The 21,694-nt window shown below is 41.4% G+C and overlaps 1 protein-coding gene across 4 annotated transcripts in view; it reads left to right on the forward strand.

Moving 5' to 3' along the window:
- The window catches only part of HYDIN (HYDIN axonemal central pair apparatus protein), a 343,587-nt gene that overhangs the window by 286,932 nt on the left and 34,961 nt on the right, over positions 1-21,694 (forward strand). For 3 of the 4 annotated variants that reach the window (XM_087940240.1, XM_087940241.1, XM_087940243.1), the window contains exons 60-70: positions 3,718-3,953; positions 4,570-4,721; positions 4,799-4,988; positions 5,652-5,763; positions 5,916-6,170; positions 6,606-6,748; positions 7,288-7,506; positions 8,050-8,210; positions 8,387-8,502; positions 9,003-9,234; positions 12,869-13,081. In XM_087940240.1, the coding sequence (XP_087796366.1) occupies positions 3,718-3,953; positions 4,570-4,721; positions 4,799-4,988; positions 5,652-5,763; positions 5,916-6,170; positions 6,606-6,748; positions 7,288-7,506; positions 8,050-8,210; positions 8,387-8,502; positions 9,003-9,234; positions 12,869-13,081 (2,029 nt within the window). The remainder of the gene's footprint in view (positions 1-3,717; positions 3,954-4,569; positions 4,722-4,798; positions 4,989-5,651; positions 5,764-5,915; positions 6,171-6,605; positions 6,749-7,287; positions 7,507-8,049; positions 8,211-8,386; positions 8,503-9,002; positions 9,235-12,868; positions 13,082-21,694) is intronic. The other variant, XM_087940242.1, reaches the window with a different exon arrangement.

Raw genomic sequence — 21,694 nt, forward strand, 5'->3', positions numbered from 1 at the left:
TCAGGAAAGCAAAGCAAATAAGCAAGAAAATGGTAAGAGAACACCTATCTGACTTGATGAATATAAATCACCAGGACATGACAGATTACATCCCAGAGTTCTAAAGGAGCTGGCAGATGTTATCTCAGAACCATTGTACAACATCTTTCAAAAATCCTGGAGCCAATCTGAGGATTGGAAAAGGCCTGATGTTATTCCCATCCTCAAGAAAGGGAAAAAACCCCAACCCCAGTAAATTACAGACCAATCATCCTAACACCAATACCTGGGAAGATTGTGGTAAAGATAATCAAGAAATAGATCTGCAAACAACTAGAAGCAAAAACAGATCATGCAAACCAAATGTCAGTGTTCCAGAAAACATCCACTCAAACAAATGACTCGGAGATAGGCATCTTCTCAAAAGTTCTGTTTTATTTGGATAGTAAACTGGCACATCTGGGGAATCCCAAATCTGAAAGTTCTAGGTTTCCTTGCAATAAGTAAAAACTACAAATCCACTCCTGCACCCATCACCACATCACATGCCCCAATCACCATCCATCACAACTTGAGACATCCCCTCACCCAGGTGCACAAATAACATCACCTTGACTTAGAAGAAGAATGATAGCCATATACACTCCAAAAAATTCCCCCCTCCCATTTTCCCAGGCTCAAGAATGTGGCAGTGTGGAAGCATCTGGTGTCAATATGGCTTCCAAAGCTGACACCAATCTTATTTCATTCTTTGATAAAGTGACTAAATTAGTAGACCAGCGAAATGCTATGGACATAATATAATTAGATTTTGGTAAGGCATTCGACAAAGTAGACCACAACCTACTTTTTGATAAGCTAGAAAAATGTGGAATAGAGAACATCACCACCAGAGGGATTTGTAGCTGGCTGACAAACCGTACTCAAGGAGTAGTCCTTAAATAGTACTACATCTGCATGGAGAGAAGTAAGTAGTGGGGTATCACAAGGCTCCGTCTAAGACCTAGTACTCTTCAATATCTTCATAAATCACTTAGATGGGGGAATAGAAGGGGACTCATCAAATTTGCAGATGATATCAAATTGGCAAGAGTAGCCAACATCCCAGAAGACAAGCTCAGGATCCAAAAAGATCTTGACAAACTTGAACAATGGGCCCTATTCAACAAAATGAATTTTAATGTGGAGAAAAACAAAGTGTTACACTTAGGCAGGAAAAATCAAAAGTATAAGTACAGATTAGACGATACCTGGCTCAGAAACAGTAACTGTGAGAAGGACCTTGGAGTCCTAGTGGATGATCACTTGAATATGAGCCAGCAATGTGCAGCCACCTCCAAAAAAAGCTAATATAATCCTGGGTTGTATAAACAGAGGCATAGAATCAAGATCACATGAAGTACTAGTACCACTTTATAAAACCCTACTAAGACCACACCTGGAATACTGCAACCAGTTTTAGTCACCATACGCTACAAAAGAGATGTTGAGACTTTGGAAAAAGTTCAGAGAAGAGCAATTAAGTTGATCAAAGGCCTGGAGACTAAACATATGAAGGACTGCAGAGTTTGGATTTGGCTAGTCTAAAGAAAAGAAGAATTAGGGGTGACATGATAGCAGTATTTCAGTATTTGAGGCTGCCACAAAGAAGAGGGGGTCAAATTATTCTCCAAAGCATCAGAAGGCAGGACAAGAAACAATGGTTGAAAACTGATCAAAGAGAAAAGCAACCTGGAATTAAAGAGAAACTTCCTATCAGGGAGGACAATTGACCAGTGGAACAACTTTGCCAAACCTATGGTCACTTGCCACGGTCATCCCCATCTTCAAAAAGGGAGATCCCAGCCTAGTTGAAAATTACAGACAAATCTCCTTATGTTGCGTCACCTGTAAAGTCATGGAATCAATTATTAACCAATCCATCATCCTCCACTTAGAAACAAACAACCTACTCTCTAATAAACAATTTGGTTTCAGGAAAAACTATCCTGTAATCTGCAACTCTTACACTGCAAAAACATATGGACTACACAACTGGATCAGGGCAAAGCAATAGACGCAATCTATGTAGACTTCTGTAAAGCCTTTGATTCAGTGGTACATGACAAACTGCTCCTAAAACTAAAATCTTACAGTATCTCTGGACACCTGCATAACTAGGTAGAAGCATTCCTGTCAAACAGACAACAAATGGTCAAAATTGGGAGCGTCCTATCAAATTCTGTACCTGTCCACAGTGGGGTCCCCCAAGGCAGTGTTCTAGGACCAACTCTCTTCATACTCTACATAAATGACCTCTGTGATCATATTAAGAGCAACTGCGTTCTTTTTGCTGATGATGTAAAGCTATTCAACACCACCAACAATACTGCTACCCTTCAAAAAGACCTCAACTATGTGTCAGAATGGTCAAACAAATGGCAACTTCAAATCTCAACTGTCTTACATATTGGCAAAAAAAATCAGAAAATAAAATACAGGCTGAATAGTCAAGACCTTGTTGATGACCCAAACTTTGTCAAGGACCTTGGAATACTCATCTCAAATGATCTAAGTGCCAGAGCCCACTGTAACTACTTAGCCAAAAAGGCATTAAGAGTTGTAAACCTAATCCTGCGTAGCTTTTTCTCTGGTAATATCACTCTACTAACTAGAGCATACAAAACATTTGCTAGACCAATACTTGAATACAGCTTATCAGTCTGAAGCCTGCATTCATATCTGATATTAATACAATTGAGAAAGTCCAGAAATATTTCACAAGAAGAGTTCTCCACTCCTCTACTCGTTGCAGAATACCTTATGCCACCAGGCTTGAAACTCTAGATCTAGAATACTTAGAACTACGCCGCCTTCGGTTCAATCTAAGTATAGTACATAAAATTATACATTGCAGTGTCCTACCTGTCAGTGAACACTTCAGCTTCAACCACAACAATACAAGAGCACACAATAGATACAAACTCAAGGTAAACCGCATCAAACTTGATTGCAGGAAATACGACTTCAGCAACAGAGTGGTCAATGTCTGGATTACTCTACCTAACTCTGTGGTTTCTTCCCCAAACCCCAAAAACTTTAACCTTAGACTGTCTACTATTGACCTCATCCCTTTCCTAAGAGGTCTGTAGAGGGCATGCATAAGTGCACCAACGTGCCTACCGTCCCTGTCCTATTGTTTCTTTTTTTCTTTTTCTTTTTTTTATTTGTATCCATTTCATGTATTCATAACTATGTTTATACTTAGATAACAGGTATATCTAATAATCGCTTGACAAAATAAAATAAATAAATAAAAACTTGACTTCAGAAATCGTAGGCACTCTATCACTGGAGGCTTTGAAGAAGAGACTAGGCAGTCACTTATCTGAAATGGTATAGGTTCTCCTGCTTGAGCCAGGGGCTGGACTACAAGACCTCCAAGGTCCCTTCCATATTCCTATTCTACTCAAGGAGGAGGAAGGGAAGGAGGAGGACAATGCAACTTTTGTCTCAGTTGTTTCATCTCAGCAGAGACCCTTCAGCTTTGGGGAGAATCTCTATCTAGCAGCCCTGAAGGTGGTGCAAAAGGCAACTTTGCAGTTCTCAGGTTGAAGGCAGGCAGCTGATGTTAGAAGAATGGGTTGGGGAATGCTGATTCGTTGCCAGAATCCTTGCTGATATTGCCTCCTGCAGTTCCTGTGGTGCAAGTGATGAGGAAAAAGTCTCTGAGTCTTGATGTCATTTTGATTTCCCAAGGATTTTTGACTGACAATCCAGGGATCATTTTCGAGGAGCATCGAATCTGTAACAGTGGCAACCTCAGCCAGGTGCTGAAGTCCGTCGGCTGCGAAGGTGTGTTTGTGACAGATGAGAACAAGTTTCTTTTTAACAATGTCCTGGTTGGGCACCAGGCAACAGCCCGCTTCAAGATCTGCAACCCTGGCCGAATCCCCTGCGATGTTGTCATGACCACAAAACCCATTTCTGCCAAGGTAAGAAGGACAAAGAGTGTTTGCATTACATGTTTTGTAACGTTGTCCCATTCCATTTCATGAGAGGCTTGGAAGAACATTAATCGTGTGGCAATTGGCTGAGCGCTTGCACCCTCCTGTCTTGTGAATGGGTAGTTGTTCTGGAAGCCATTGGTTTTGAGAGGCCAATCCCACAGGGCTGTTCCTGACTTTTCCTACAATAGACAGGAAGCCAAGGTTGTCCATTCCCATTACAACAGACAGGCTGAGTCAGGGAATAGCAATAGCCCTTAGACTTATATGCCACTTCACAGTGCTTTTACAGCCCTCTCTAAGCGGGTGACAAAGTCAGCCTCTTTCCCCCAACAATCTGGGTCCTCATTTCACCCACCTGGGGAGGATGGAAGGCTGAGTCAGCCTTGAGCCTGGTGGGATTTGATCTGCCAAATTGCAGTCAGTCAGATGAATTAGCTGCGGTACTGCACTCGAACCACAGCGCCACCATGGCTCTTAGAGATATACTGCAGCCAAACTCCATAGCCTGTAAAGGGTGGAGGTGTGGGTGATGGGTGGGGTCCTCAGATCTTTCTCTGGGGTGATTCCTGAAGTTCTGCTTGCTCTATGGATGTTTCCTCAGTCCACTGCCCGAATCAGCGACACCTTTGAGCTCCATCCTGTGCGCATGTCCATCGCCAGTCATTCGCATGCCTTTGCTACCCTGACCTTCTCACCACAGGCCATGCAAAACTACCAGTGCATTTTTGAGGCTTCAGTAGATGCAATGCCCAGGTAATTTCCAACTGGCTACTGAAGAGGGCACGTTTCTTAATCTGCACATAAGAACAGTGATTCCTTTTGTCTTTCAGTGTGGTTGCCAGATCAAGAGCTCTGTCCTTTGAAGTCAGTGGAGATGGGAGTCTTCCTCAGATCACCATTGTGCGCCCTGTTCTTCACAATAAAAAGGGAAACCCGCTCCTCCTCTTCCGAAAGCTCCTCTTAGGTCACACGGAGGCACTCCCCCTTGTCCTTAAGAACAGCGGAAGCCTTTTAGTCCAGGTAGCGGCCAGTGCTCAGAAGAGCAATCACAGATTGGCAGGGGGGTCTTGAGGGGGTAAGGCTTAGAGCACCACTGGGGCAAAGGAAGCGCCCTCCCTGCCCTCTTTCCTGGCTGGGCTGTTAGGGCTGCTCCCTTGTTTCCACTCCTTTGAGAGCTGCCCTATTTCCAGGGATTGTAAAACAAGGGGAGCTGAGTTTGGGGGTGGGGGGGGGCAGGCTGGGGAAATCCAGTGTTCCTGATGTAGCCTACAGGCTGCCAATTGAAAGCAGAGCTGTGAGAAGCTTTCTGAGACTCAAGACTCTACCCTAAAAATGTTGAGTGCTGAATAACTATGAGGAGAGCTAGGCAATGTCAGAGGTGCCCTTACCAGGTTCCTCAAGGCCTTCAACAGTGGCAGGGCTTCTAATGCCCTGAAAAGTTCCTAAAAATCCAGGGGTACTTTGGAGCGTATGCTTCTGCCTTGAAGAGAGCCTCTGTTGAACTGGATTGCACAGTCAAACATCAGCACAGGAAATATTTCATGACCGTTTGTATTAGATCATAAAATGCTTTAGAATAATGTTGTGTCATGAAATGTTTTATAAAGTTTGCCAAATTTCAGTCCCATGGAAGTCATGGGTCCCATTTCAGGGCGTTTATGTTTGCATTGCTCCCTCTCACAGTTGTACCTGGATGTGTCCGATGAGAGTGGGGCCTTCACCCTGAGGCCCAGGCCCACCACCCAGTGCATTTACCTCTCTTCTCAGAACGAGGAGAGTGAGTCCAGCGATGGAGGTAAAAGCTGCCTCTTCTGCCTGGGGCAAGGGATCGGGGCCGAGTGTGAGCGCAGCACTAGCTGCCTTTGGGCCGCTATGGATCCCTGCTGTAGTGCCAGGGAACTCTTTCCACGCTTTTAGCACTCACACTTGCTCTTTGCATCTTTGTAGTCCGAAAACCACACACGGCCTCCTTGGTGCTGCACAACGGGGAGGCAGCTGAGTTGGATGTGATTTTCCAGCCCAGCTTGGTCCAGCGGGTGGAAGGGCTGATCCATCTCTCTATTGTGGACAACCCGTATGAGGAAACCAGCATCCAGATGGTTGGCGAAGGCTACCAGGATAACGTCACGCTAGACAATGTTCATAGCCCAGTGGCCAATGCAGAGGACATTGAGGGGCAGCTGGATGAGAGCACAGGAGAGGGTGAGTCAGCCTGAGAAACTGCAGAGGCTGTGGAAGGCGGGCGGGAAAGGCCCTTCTTGCAGGACAAAGGGCCCAAATTGCTTGTTCCTCTTCCTTTGCCCAGCAAGAGGGCATCCACCACCAGGAGACCCAGCCTTGCTTGAGGAGGCTGGGCCAGGCCGCTCCCGCCCATTTCCCTCCTCCTGAAAGAGAAGAGGTCTGAACATGGGAGGTTGTCTCTCAGTTCATCAACTGAATGCTTTTCCTCTTCCTCCTTAATTCACGATCTGGCCAAACCGGATGCCGTCCTTGGTGGGAAGGGTGGGGGATGCGAAACTTGAGGGCAAGGCAAGCCCAGCAAAGCCTGCGGTGCAGTGTCCCTCCTTCCGCTTTGCTTGGTCTTGCCAGTGCAGGGGATGGGAAGGGGTGCAGACCACTCTCCCTCTTCTCTGACAGCAGTCAGAATGGACCACATCCAGTTTGGAGATTGCCACATTGGGAAGCTGTATCAGGCTGCATTCTCAATCACAAATCACAGCAAGTTGGACGTGATGAGATTTGAATGGCCTGCTGTGGGCCCCTGCCAGTTCTCCCCGCAGGTAGGCTGGTGGTACTCCAATTGCCAGATCCAAATGCGATTCCTAACTTTGTCAGGCCGGGGGATTCCCATGTTTGGTCCTCAGAGGGAACTGTGACAACATGGGGGGGGCTATTGGGGGGGAGTTGCCTCTGAAGGGAGGGGAAGCCAGGCTTTTAAGAGATGTCCAGACATATATTTTGACACCCCCCCCCCAATAGTTAAAACACGGCTCAGAATAGTTTGGTCCCATCCATGGGAGGGAGGCACAAATGGGGTGCTGGGGTTCCATGTTCCCATTCCTAGTTTAAGAGGCTTTTTGTCATGTCACTCAGCAATTACCTGACTTCCAGAGAGATTGTTTTTCAAGTACAGCTCGAGAGCAATGATAGCGCTTCCTAGATAAGGAAGCCTTTCAGAAGTGCCAGGGCAAGCCTCTTCCCGTTTGTTGCCAAGAAAACTAGACGAACGCATCTGTGAAATGGCCCGGAGCCAATGAATGCTGATTCCTTGATTCTCAGAATTTGGTCCATCTCAAAATGTTTGAACTCTTCTCTCCAGGTTGGCCATCTCCATGCAAAGTGCACTAAAAACATCACGTTGGCTTTGAAGTCCAGCCTGCCCATCACCCTCCGGGAGCAGCTCCTCAGGTGCAAGGTGTCCAGAATTGCCTTCCAGTGCCCTGCTGACCAGGTCCCGGACTGGGATGATCGCTTGCATACGGTCAAATGGGTGGATGTGTCAAAAGGTGTCACAAGTATACGTCCAGCAAAAAAGAAGGTAGGAAAGCAGAATCAAAGAGTTGTGCCAACTGCCCTTCCTATAGGGCCATCACTGGGGAGGCAGCCACTGTAGAGACCTCCAGATTCTCATTGCCACTCACCCATCCACTGCCTTCAGTGCATCTTCAGCGCATTTAGCACCTCTGATTTCATAGATGTAATTTCATGTATCGGGGCTGCTGCTCCTGCTGCAAAAAACCTGGTGATTTCTATGCCCCCTTTCCTCCCCTATCTAACGGCCATCCAGACATGGCTGGCTAAGGGTAGGGTCTGCGTAAGTTCTGTAGCATGGAAGGAAGGAAGCAGGGAGGGAGGGAGATGTAAGAGAGCCAGCCCTGCTCCACCTCCTTCTTCGCTGGTGCTCCTGAGGCAACTGCCATCACAGCTGAGTACCGTGTGCAGAGAGCACAGACTTTCTAGGACTTTCCTGGTGGTTGCTCTTTCTGCCCTCTTGTCTTGGAGCAGCCATCAAACAAGAGACTTCTGCCTGCAGCACTGACGATGGGCACAGAGCCTTCTGACCCTTCTGCTTTTGGGGCAGGTGATAGAGACTGATCCAGAACCTGCTCATATGACTCTGGAGGAGAGTAGCCAGGACCTGGTGCTTCGAGTGAGTGCCAACGTTGACTTTGCCCAGTATAAAATGGATGAGGATGCCGTGCACTTCAGAGACACGTTACTCTTCCAAACAAGGGTATTCACGTGAGTAAGATGAGAGCAAGTAAAATATCGCGATCAAGAAGACTCTGCTTTCACCAACATCCTCTTTGGAGGGGTCTTTGATTCTTTGGCCCTCACAGCCACTTCCTTTGTATCTCCTTTTGTTATATATCTCAGCTCTGAGCCTTCATTTCCTCCCTGCTCTGTTGCCCTCTCAGGATGGAGCTGTCCAACACGGGGAATGTGCAACTGGAGTATTCCTGGAAAGTGGTCATGGAAGAAGGTGGGAAGGCTGTCAACTTTGCTACTGAAGCTTTGTCAGCAAGCCCAGAAGGTACAGCTTTCTCTGCCCATGTTCCTCTTGCTCTTCCTTCCCTAACAATCACCTGTTGCAAGGTTCTCAACTTTGCTGCAGATCTTTTGTTTTGTGTTTATGCATTGTCTTCCACCATCCTTTGTGGCTTACAACAGTCTCTGAAGATGCTATTGGACTTCAGTTCCCAGAATTCTCAACTAGGATGAGAATTCTTGTTGCCTAGGATGTTCTGGAGCAGAAATCAAAACCCTGGAGGATACTGAAACTGAGGAAACCAGCTCTGGAATATCAGTTGCAGGGGATGGGGTTTTCTGTGAGTTAAAACTAGAAATACTGCTTCTGTTAGTAGATGAGTCTCTCAAAATATGATTCATTTTAAAGTGAGCAGGTTTCCTCAGTTTAATATCCTACAGTTTGGGAATTTCTGGAGGGATCCATTTTGGGAAGCAAACAGGTCAGTCGAAAGAAAATACAGTATTTACAGAAATGTTGTATCAATAAACTGTTCCTTTTGCCAGGGAACCCATCTAGAGCATCAACTGTTTCCATCAAGGTCCAGCCTAGCCGGCCCTTCAGCCAGCTGGGAAGCCTCCTGGAGAGTTTCTCTTCCTACGTCTTTCCAGTAGTCACCCGCCCTCCATTCTTCATGGAGCCCAGCAGTGGGAAGATCCCTCCGGGGAAATCTCAGTCCCTCCAAGTTAAATTCTCTCCCCAGGAAGTAGGAGAGTTTGAGGGTCGGCTACTCTGCAGGTAAGAAACCAGAGGTGGCATTCAGCAGGTTCTGACCAGTTCTGGAGAACCGGTAGCGGAAATTTCGAGCAGTTCAGAGAACTGGCAAATACCACCTCTGACTGGAGATTTTACAGTATTCTTCCTGTGTGCCACACCCACCAAGCCACGTCCGCAGAATCAGTAGTAAAAACATTTGAATCCCATCACTGTAAGAAACCATCTCATCCAGCCATAATGGGCACATTTTATAGCAAAATAGGTTAAATCTTGGCCAGGAAGATGCAGCTTTCCCTCCACAATTCTGTCCTTCTGCCCTGGCAATGTTATTACTGCCATGTTGAGTCCCCCTGAATGTGTTGGCAAGAGAGGACACGAAGAGCAAAAGGTGGCATCTCACCTTGAGAAAATTGATTCTTATTTGTCTGGAACAACATTTGGAGTATTACAGGTGAAACTCAAAAAATTAGAATATCGTGCAAAAGTTCATTTATTTCAGTAATGCAACTTAAAAGGTGAAACTAATATATAAGATAGAGTTCTGGTTGACCTTGCGGTGTGAACGCCTGGAAAGTAGTGGGCCCTGCAAAATTCAGCTTGTAACCGCTGTCGGGAGACCCTTCGAGGTTATAGCTGCCTTGGAGGGACGGTGAAGGAAGGAGAGGCGCTTCGCTGACCACGAGGAAACCACAATTTCCTCATTAGGTCTGAAGCAAGCTCTCCCCGAACGACAGCAGGGACAGCAGCCATTTTTTGGGCTGTCACAAAGCTGGGACAACCAGGACCACAAGATTTGAGCAGTGTATGGACAGAGCATTTGAACTGGGTGAGATAATTACCAACTTTTACTCTAAAGATTGGAAGTAACAACATGAATATTAAAAGATAACTCCTAAGCTTAAGAAAGCGGCGGATTGACACTTGGAGAAAAAAAACTGAGAACAAAGAGGCAAAAGAAAGCTAAGACAAGCTAATAAAATACAGAAAGCTTGGAAAAAGCTCAAATAATTTGAAGGCAATCTTCGGGAGAATTTATCTGGCTTATTTGTATTTTTAAACCCCCTGGATTTAATTGGAAAATCAGCTGGTTTTGACAACAATTTAATATTGGATTTGGGTTAAGAGAGCCATCTATTGGAGGAAGAGAAGTACTACAGCACTATAGCTGCAGCATACTAGAGAACCCTAACCCTCTTCTTTGAGTCTCACTTTCGCCCAAGCTTAATTTAAAGGGGAAGGTTCCTCAACAGGAATTAGAAAAACCTCATCCAGGTCGATCACACTGTTCCTTAGTTTCTATGCTTGCTTCATCAGTCGGCTGTCACAGCTTTGGACAGGCATGCAATGGCCATCTTTTTCTTCCTGCCAGCACGAGAGCTTCTTTTGAATCAAACAAGGAGTTTGTAATCTCCTTGAAATCAATGGAGTGTCCTCTCTCTCTTCATCACCTATGATTTGGGTCCTTCGGATCCTCCTAGCAGGTTGAATTTTGGCACAATCCCACAGAGCCCCGTGGAGATGCACTGTGTCGGCACTTCAGCCCCATCCACTTCCCCTATCTCCTGTGGCAGCCCCTCAAGTTAAGTTTATGGTTAGAGTCACCTTACAGGGAAGATGAGCAGCACAAAAGTTACATAAATAAATAAAAGTACTGGAAGACAGTTATCAATGTCCCTTCTGATCCTTCTCTTTGATAGGCCAGATTATTCTTCTATCAGTCTATCCTTTTTTTCAGATAGGCCAGACCTAGGTCCCTCAACCATTTACCATATGAATTAGCCTTCAGACCCTTTATCCTCTTTGTTGTTCTTTTCTACACACTTTCTAAGGTTTCAACATCATTTTTGTATTGTGGTGGCCAGAATTGGATGCAGCATTCCAAAGGGTGGGGTCACAGTAGAGTATAAAACGCTATTATCCTTCTGTTGGTACGATTTAAGGCTGCATTGGCTGTTTTGGGCAGCTGCAGCATACTGCTGGCTCATACTTAAGTGGGGGTCCACTAAGACTCCTGTATCCTTTCATAGTTACACCTGTTGAGCCAGGTGCCTCCTATACCTGTTTTTCCTGTCTAGCTGCAGGACTTACTTTTCTCATCACTGAACTGCATCTTGTAGGTTAGGGCCTGATACTCAAGCCTGACAAGGTCCTTCTGAATCTTGAGTCTATCTTTCAGAGTGTTCTCCGTTTCCCCATCTTGATGTCATTTGCACATTTGCTGAGTTTCCCTTCTATCCCCTCACCTAGATCAATACGTAGATGTTGAAGAGTACTGGGCCCAAGACCAAACCTTTAGGTAGCCCACTGGATGCTTCTCTCCATGTAGATGTGGCTCCATTGAGGATCCGCTGAGTGTGGTTGGACAGCCAATTGTGAATCCATCTGGTAGTGAGACACTATTCCACATTGTTCTATCTTACCAAGAAGTTGGCTGGGGTCTACTTTGTCAAATGTCTTACTGAAGTCCAAGTATACTCCATCCACAGCATTTCCCTGATGCAATAATTTAGTCATTTTATCAAATAAGGCAGTTAAGTTTATCTGGCATGATCTGTTTTTAACTACCTTTTCCAGGCTTTTCCCAGGTATTGATATCAGGGTGATTGGTCTGTAGTTGCCTGGATCCACTCCCCCTCTCCTTACAGTCTGTAACTACCTCCTATGGTTTGGAGACTGAAAGACTTCTATCCCTATCCTTTGAACGCTTCCAATTTTTTTGCCTTAGTCAAAAGCTCTCAATTTACCAGTTAGGGATGTCACTCATGAATGTTTCTGTCAGCATTTGACTCACTGGCTGTTGGCACTATTCGAGTGCTGGTGATTTGGCATGCTATCGTTAGTTGATGTCATGTTCACAATTCCTGCATTCACCATTTGCCTTGCTTAAATCTGCAAGGCCAACTATTATTAAAACTGTACCATCTCGGCATTTGAACTACTGTAGATGTCAGGTTTGGCTGTGGCTTTTCATATTATAGCAGCCTCTCAAGCCACTAATTGTGCATTCTCATCTCAAATGTCCAAGCTCCCCTGCCAACTTTTCTCTTATTAGTGACCAAGTGGCACAGTGATTGACTGAAAATTGAGAAAATTCAGGCTTACTTCAAGCAGGTACAGGGTGGGATGCTACCGATTCTGCCCAGCTCTATAGAACCAATAGCTCTGAAGAGCAGCAGGCACTGAGGTTCTGTGTTTGCTGCTATTTGGCCTACCCACCCGCCTGGGCTCTTACCTGTTCTTTATTTCCTGCTTTTTCAACCTCAGCTGCTTTGTGCGGCATAGCTGAGGTTGAAAAAGCAGGAAAAAAGAGGCTTTTCAAACGCTGCACACCTGTGCGCAGTGCTTTTCAGCTGTCTGGGTGGCACAGCTTAAGGTTTGTTTACACACGCGCAAAACGTACTCACCAAACCGGTAGTAACACTGGTTGAATCCCACCCCTGAGCAGGTACCTTGCCAGACGGCTCAACTAGAAAAATAATTGAGAACATTATTTTATGCAGAGACGACCTCTGTTCTTTCAGCTCTCTCTGGGCACCTGGTGATGAGGGGAAAGGTGAAGAGAGCTTCAATGCAAAGCAAGCACATGCGTAGGCCGTGGAACATCCTTAAACCATTGTTTTGCATTCACTCCTCATCCAGGCTTCTTTCTTTCCAGTATGCCTAATCTGAAGCTGGATGAGGAGGGCCCCATCATTGCTGTGAAAGGGAAGAGTCTCCTGCCGTATTGCCACTTTGAGCTGGAAGACTCTGATTACATCACTGCAAACAGGCGCAATTCAGACTTGCGAGGACCAGGAGGAATGAGTCTGGACCCTCAAACGAAAGTGATTGAATTCACCTCTGTGGGAGTCCATGTCAAGAACAGCAGGTGAGGATCAAGCCAACTGAGGAATGCTCTTTGATCGTTTGGAAGCTTCATCATCATCCAGCAGAGCCATATTCGGCTTTGGCCCTGGGGGGGTTCCCTCCTTTCAGTCCTGGGGGTGGAACTTGCCCCCCGGCCGTTGGCCTTGAGAGACTCTTCCAGACTCTCCTTCCGACACTGGCCCTCCTCAGCTGGACTGTTCATGTCTTTGTCCTCACTTTTCCCTTTAAACATGAAACGGTTTTTAGGGATTCACTTAAGTAAAATTTTAGGTGGCTGTTTCAATATAGTTTATGGGTCCCTTGTTATTTTATAAAATAACAGTGTGTTATGATGATTTAATTTCTGTCCTTAATATGTGTTTTATTATTATTTTTTATTTATATGGCTACCCTGGTTTAAGGTACTTGTAGATAGATGTACAGATAGTCCTTGACTCACTACCACAGTTGGGACTGGAATCTTGGTAGTTGAACAAAGCAGTCGTTAAGTGAGACAACATATGACTCCTTTGTTCAATGACTGCAATCCCAGTCCTTCTGGTGCTAGAGGCAGTTTGGTAAAATAGGTAGTGCGGGATGCCTCAGTGGGTTGTGGCAGGCCCAGGCCCAATCCTCTCTGCAGAAACCCAGTGGAAACCACTGACTTTCTGGGGAAGCCCTACAGGGGAGATTTCAGGTGGCAGTTGGATTGGTCGAGGGGCACTTGGCAACCGGTCAGAACTGCAAAGTAATTGCCAAGTACTCAAATTGCAATCAAGTTACTGTGATGTATGTGTGTGTGGTTGTGTATATGTGCAAATTGTATAATGGTTGGAAGTGCTTTGGAGGGTTAAATTCAGGAGTTTTTTTATCACGTCTTCTGAGTGCTACTTGGTGTTTCATGGCAGCTGTTGCATTGTATGTTGTAGATGATCCCTGTTTTTTTCTTCTGGAGCTACCTACCCAGGGTATTTTGGAGCGGTTTAGTTGGTTTGTGTGCTGTGGTGGTTGTAACAGTCGATTGGTGGTTTCTGAGATAACTTTTGATATATGGCAGTGTTATCCTTTTCAGAGTTTGTGTTAGAGTAATCAGGCACTTTTGATAAAGTTGCATGGGTGCCCATTTTATTGGAAGATATAGAGATGAACTCTTTCCTTTTGCATGATTGCTATACTATGTTTGTGCTGATCTAAATAATGTTCTTAAACAGCTTTTCTTGTGGGAGGTTGGATGGTTACTTTGATACTTTGAGTGCTTGGCTGGTGTGGATAGTTTAAGATAGACCTGTGTTTCTCATTGGCCATCATGGCCTCTGCTGATGAGGCTGTCCAGGTAGGGTTATATGTTGTTGTTTATGTCTCCCCTCGTAAATTTTATTCCTTTAAAGACATCATTGATGGTCTCGTGTGTTCTGTAGTTGATCCTTTTCAGGGGTGGGATTCAAATTTTTTAACAACTGGTTCTGTGGGCATGGCTTAATTTGTGGGCGTGGCTTGGTGGTCAGATGACTGGCTTGCTGGTAATGTGAGTGGCTGGGCATGGCCAGTTTAGCAGTCCATTTTGCTAATTTAGCAATCCATTAAACAATACACAGCAGCCCTCTTTTCTATTCTTTTTAATACTGCATGAATTTTTTTTTACTAGGGGGGAGAGATTGGCAATGTCTGGGGAAGGAAAGGCATGCTTTTCACAGGTCTCATGGCTATATTTAAAGGGACAGCTAATGTCATTGATGTTGGGAGATTTATTAGTGAGGTGATAGTGACTGGATGTGTGATGTTCACTGGTGCAGTAACTGGAGTTGGTAAATTAATAGGTATGGTGAGTATTAACAGAGAACTCATACCTTTCTTGCCACAGTTGTTAAGTCACTGCAGTTATTAAGTTAATAACACAGTTGTTAAGTGAATATGTCAGAAAGTTGCAAAAGTTGATCACATGATCCTGGGACACTGCAACAGTCATAAATATGAACCAGTTGACAAGCATCTGAATTTTTTTTTTATACATTTTATTGGTTTTAAAAACAAATATAAACAAACAAAGCATAAAAACATCAAGCGATCTTCCATAGGTGTACATGCACCGTGCCGGTAGGTTTACAAATTGTTTTGTGCTTCCATTTCATAGTCTTCAATTACAGTTACATTGCATATGGTCTCATATTGTCAATCTAAAATTAAATACCTTAGTATCATTATTAATCAATCATTTGACTATACTTTTATTCATTCATGTTTTACAGGATAGTCATAATTTACTTAGTTTATTTTATAACAGTTCATATTACCAACCCAAATCTATCCTAAAATCCCAAATCTATCCTAAAATCATTTTGTAGATATAAAAGTACATCTTTATATATTTATTATTTTCTAAAAGTCTATGTATTTCATTACTGTATTTTATTGTCTAACCATTGATAGAAAAGATCCCAAATTTTATAAAATTGTTTATCCTCTTGTTCTCTAATTTCAAATGTCAATCTACTCATTTCAGCACATTCCAGTATTTTCTTAATGATTTCCTACTGTGATGGTATTTTATCATTTTTCCAGGTTTTAGCAAATACAATTCTAGCTGCTGTTAATACATTTACAATCAGGTTTTTCAAGTCTTTACTATATATTTCAGGTAAAATTCCCAATAAAAATATCTCTGGTTTCAAGTCTATATTTTTTTGTCATTTTTTCCAACCACATGTGGATTTTAGTCCAGTATTTTTTAGCATCCACACAAGTCCACCACATATGGTAATATGAGCCAGGTGTCTATGACATTTCCAACATTTTTCGGATTTATTCTTGAACATTCTTGCTATTCTTGTTGGGGGAAAATGCCACCTGTAAAACATCTTATACAAATTTTCTTTATATGCTGTTGACATTGTCATTTTATAATTTTGAGACCTCAATTTTTGCCATTTCTCTAAATCGATCCCATATCCAAAATTCTTCCCCCAAGCAATCATAGTTTCTTTAACTTGTTCTTCTTCTAGTTTAATTTCTAATAAATATCCATACAATTTTTTAATCACTTTTTCATCAGTACCTGTCAAAATCTTATCTGTCAGTCAGTTTATCATAGAAACCTTCTGTTTTAGAATCTTTATCATACCTTGAATGTATTTGCGCATATGAAAACCAATTCATCTTTATACCTTGTTCCTCTAGTTTTTGCATAGATTTAAGTTCACCCTTTTCATTCAATATTTCACCATATCTGTTTGTTCCTTTTGTATATTATAGGATAAGAACATGCTTCAATAGTCAATAACCAGACTGGAATTTTCAAATAACATTGTCTTTTAATCTTCTCCCAGTTTAACCACAGAGATTCCCATATATAATGTCTTCTAAAATACCCCTGTGTTTTAGTTCCTTTATACCATAAAAAGGCATGCCACCCCAACAACAAATCATGTCCTTCTAATGTCAACAATCTAGTATTTCTTAGTGTTATCCATTCCTTAACCCACATCAGATTTATAGCTTGGTAGTACAACTCCCAATTAGGCAAACCAAATCCTCCTCTAATTCTAGCATCTTGCAAAAGTTTTAACTTTATTCTCGCTTTCTTACCTTGCCATGTATATTTCAACACAATTTTATTTAAATCTTCAAAGTAGTCTTTTCCAAGCCTAATTGGAATTGTTTGAAACAAATATAAGATTCTGGGTAAGATATTCATCTTGATTGTTGAAATTCTTCCTATTAGTGGCAGTTGTAAATTTTCCCATTTCGCCAAATCTAACACTATCTGCTGTTTAAGTTTGATATAATTATTCTCTTTTAATGTACTATATCTTGCTGTCAAATATATGCCCAAGTACTTAATCTTATTCGTGACCTGAATTTTCAATAGGTCTGCCAGTTCTTCCTTTTGTCTTAATAGCATATTCTTTGTCAAGATCTTTGTCTTATCTTTATTTATTTTCAAACCAGCCACCTTTCCATATGTCTCTATCTTTTCTATCAATTTTGATGCTGTTTCTAAAGGGTCTTCTAAGATGAAAATGAGATTATCCGCAAATGTGTGCAGCTTAAATTCTTCCTTTTTGATTTTCATTCCTTTTATATTCTTTTCATCTCTAATATTTCTGTTTAGCACTTCCAAAGTTAACACAAACAACAAAGGTGATAGTGGGCACCCTTGTCTTGTTCCTTTTCTTATATTGATAGAGTCTGTCAGTTCTCCCTCTATCATTACATTTGCCGTTTGCTTATAGTATATAGCTTCTATTGCTTGAATAAATTTTCTAGCAAAACCCATCTGTTTCAACAGTAATAACATGAATCGCCAATTCACATTATCAAATGTCTTCTGTGCATCTAGAAATATCAGAGCCATTTGTTTTTCAGGATGTGCCTCGTAGTATTCCAAGGTGTCCAAGATTACTCTCATATTGTCTTTAATTTGTCTCTTTGGCAGAAATCCATTTTGATCAGGATGGATAAAATTATTTAAATATTTTTTAAGTCTTTCTGCCAATATTGAAGCAAAGATTTTATAATCTGCATTTAGTAGAGAAATGGGTCTATAGTTCTTAATTTGTAATGGGTCGGCCTCCTCTTTTGGAATAAGTGTAATATAGGCTTTTGACCATGATTTAGGTATCTTCTTCTTTAATATAACTTCATTCAACTTCTAGCAATGGAAGATTCAACGATTCTTGTAATGTTTTATAAAATTCTGCTGGAAGGCCATCTGGGCCTGGTGCCTTTCCATTATTTTGCTTCTTGAGTGCTTCAGTTAACTCCATCATCGTTATATTGCTTTCTAACATTGTTTCAATCTCTTTAGGTATCTGGGGTAGATTAGCATTCTGTAAATACTGTTTAATTCTTTCCTCATCAATATTCTCTTGCATATATAATTTCCCATAGAAGTCTCGAATGATTTCCTTCTTCTCTTTGCTACCATGGCAAACTTGGCCTTGGTCATCTATTAATTGCAATATTTTCCTTTCTCAATTTGTATGCTAACCATCTACCTGGTTTGTTTGCATCTTCAAAGTAGTTCTGTTTAGCACTTCTAATTTTCTGTGCTAGTTCTTCTTTTTCTATTTGACCCATTTTGTGTTTAATTATATCCATTTTTAACTTGATGTCCTTTTTCTGTGGCATTTTCTGTAGCTCTTTTTCAAGTCTTTTAAGCTCATCCTCTAGGGCCTTAGAGGCTAGTCTTTTCATAGTATTCCTTTTCCTCGTATAGTCTATTATCAAGCCTCTAACACATGCCTTCATTGTATCCCATACATTCTGAATTGATGTATCTTCTTTTTTGTTTTCTTTAAAGAAAAATGCCAATTCTTTCTCCATCCACTGTGTGAAGTCTTTTTCCTTTAAAATAGTATTATTTAACGTCCAACTAGATCTTTTTTTTTGTCCTTTCCATTTAATTGTCATTGGATTGTGATCTGCCCAAGTACTTGTTTCAATATTTATTTCTTGAAAGTTAGTTATTAATTCTGTTGACATCCATATCATATCTATTCTGGACCATGATAAGTGTCTATTTGAATAGAAGGTGTATTGTTTAGTTTTAGCATTTCTTTCTCTCCATGTATCTTTTTAAATTTATTTCATCTACCATATTAAAAAAAAGATTTAGGGAGAGTCTTTCTGTTTTGCTTTATTGTTTTCTGTGCTGTATAGTCCAGTTTGTTGTCTACAATTCCATTAAAATCTCCCATCATATTAGCATAGTCCAGTTCGATTATTTTCATATGTAATTTTTTTGTAGAATTCTTCTTGTTTGTCATTCGGAGCATAAATTGCAATCAGGAGTGTTTTCATATTATTATCCATTATTTCCACCATTAGTATTCTTCCATCATCGGTATAGATCAATTTTGCTGGGGTGGTCTCTTTAATATATAAAACCACTCCTCTTTTCTTACATTGTGTCAAGGAAGTAAATATTTTCCCTAATTTTGGCTGGACCAACAATTGTTCATATTGTTTTTTAATATGTACTTCTTATAGACAAATTATATCAAATTTTAATTTCTCTAATTTATGAAAGGTTTTCCTTCTTTTAACAGCTGAGTTAAGTCCATTTATATTAACTGTAATCAATTTTTTCTCTTCCATGGTTATATTTTATAGTTAGGTTTAGCAGCTCTCGTAGATCTTAGTTCACGTTGTTCTTTGGCTTCCACCTTTCCACCTACTGCACCTTCTTCTTTTTCAGTCGTCATTTGGCAGTCCTCTTGGAATTCAATTAGTGAGATCTCTTTTTCTGCCTCTTCCTTTTTCCCTCCAAAAAATTCTGTATAAAATAATTCTGCTTTCTCAATTGAGTGAATACTATATCTCTGTTCTTGCCATGTGAACATTAAACCTTCTGGAATCAGTCATCTATAATTCACCTCTTTTTAAAGTAGCATTTTAGTCAGGAATCGGTATTCTCTTCTCATCTCTCTCACTCTTCTAGGTATTTGTTTCAAGACCACAATCTCCTTGTCTTTGTATTTCAATGTTTTCTCTTTTGCCACTAGCAATACTTGCAGTTTAATGGCTTTTTTTGTAAATCTAATGTGAACTTCTCTTGGTAAGCTATTTCTCATCGCATATCTTGTGAAAACTAGATAAACCTCATCTATTCCATCCATCATCTTCTCTTGAGTTATTTCCAAAGCTTCAGCCAGTATTTCTATCATTATCTCAGCTAAGATTTGTCCTTTTTCTTCCTCTATGTTTTGGAATCTAAGATAGAATTCTGATCTATCCATCTCCCATCTCAACATACCACTTTTATCTTGTTCAACCACCGTTAATCTATTATCAATATCTCCAATCTTCTTGTCTCTTTGTTTATCTTCTTCTTCAATTTTTTTGAATCTCTCATCATACTTCAAGATCATTTGTTGGATGTTCTCCACTTTTTCATCAGTTTTCCCTGTTCTTTGTTCAATGTTCTCTGTTCTTTGTTCAATGTTCTCTGTTCTTCGTTCGATGTTCTCTATTCTCTTTTCAATATTCTCTGATCTTGCTTGAATATTTTGAATTCCTTGCATAATCATCTGCAAAGTCACTTTTTCTTGTTCTTTTTCTTGCTTTAACATTGTCTGTATTGAACGTTGTCCTCCAGATGGTAGAGAGGAAGAAGTAGAAGTTGAAGAACTAGGAGCTGTAAATTTCCTACTCATTTTAAGCAATTCAAAATCTTCAGGTTCTTCTAAACCTTAATCCAATTGTGAAGTAACCAATTATAGTTCAAAATAAAAATAGTAGAAAAAAGAAGTCCAATAATAATAATAAAAAAAAAGAAAAAAGAAGGGAGGACAAAATTTCTCCCGGTTCTTGTATACCTTAATCCAATCAATAGTTAGATGAAAAAAAAAGGCTTAAGAAAAAAAAGAAAAAAAAGGAAAAGGAAAAATTCTTCAGGTTCTTCAACACCTTAATCCAATTGAAAGGTCTCAAATAGAAAAAAGTACATAAGAATAAACCAGAAAGGTAGATGAAAAAACAAAAATACCAGGAAAGGATGAAAAAGACTTTTAAGGCTTTCCCCTTAAAATAAAAAGCAAACGTAGAGATTGGACTTCCAAAGAAAAAAAGAAAAACAAAGACAAGCTCCAACAAAGCCAAAAACCCATATAGTTATTACAAAAAAAAGATAAAAAGAAATACAATAAAGCTGGTGAGGAGGGATAGCACAACTTAGAAAAAGTAAAAAGGGCACACTGCACTTTGTTTAATTACCCAAGGCTCTTATTATAGCTCTCTTCTCCAAAGACTTATCACCTTTCCCCCCCCTAAGTTTCAACACCAGACTCCAGCTGTTGATAGAAACCCAGAAGAGCACCTGCAATAATACTCTCCCATGCTCTTCCCTCTATCTTATCAAATAGCAATGTCCTTAAAAAAGAGTCTCAGTTCTTTCTTTCTCAGCTTTGTCTGGTCACAGGGAAATAGAATATTTTCAAGCCTCTAGTTGGCAGTGTTACAAAGTTTCTTTGCTCTTACTTTCCCCCTCCTTTTTCGAGCAGGATATAATAAGAATTAATAAAAGAAAGAAAAAGATATTTTTTTAAAATGAAATAACTAAAGGGAGCCTCTAGCCTAAAATATCACAAAATCAAAAAGGAGAAGAAAAAAATAGATATAAACGAAAAAACCACTCCAGTTTCAAAATACAAGATCATATATAGAAAATCCAGCAATGAGAAAACAAAACATTACTTTGACATTCCTGTTTAAAATCGCAGCTTAATCACTTCTGTCAAAACTTTTACAGATTCTTTCTTTTCCTTTGGGTGTCCTTTCAGATCTTAGAATAAAGAAAAAGTTCTCACCAAACTGGCGCACTCTCTCTTTCTGTTCTCTTCCGTTTCGGAGCTGTCCCAACTTCAGCAGCTTTAATAGCTGCCTCTTTGCCGCTGGCAAGAAGAGCTTCTCCTGGATCTACCAGGGGCTTTGCGGTATCCCTGGGATCGACAGGATGCGCTCTTCACTTTCACTGTCTCTTTGGGATGGTTTAGATCTGATAGGACCATCCAGGGGCAAAGATATCGGCAGCGATCTCAGACCTCCCAGATTGCATGCCGTATCATCGTGACGCCAGCTCCGCCCTCTCGACAAGCATCTGAATTTTGACCATGAGGATGCTGTAATGCCTGTAAGT

Source organism: Pseudonaja textilis, chromosome 11 (genome assembly GCF_049901715.1).
Source record: "Pseudonaja textilis isolate UNSWEBS1 chromosome 11, rPseTex1.2, whole genome shotgun sequence".
NCBI lineage: Eukaryota > Metazoa > Chordata > Lepidosauria > Squamata > Elapidae > Pseudonaja > Pseudonaja textilis.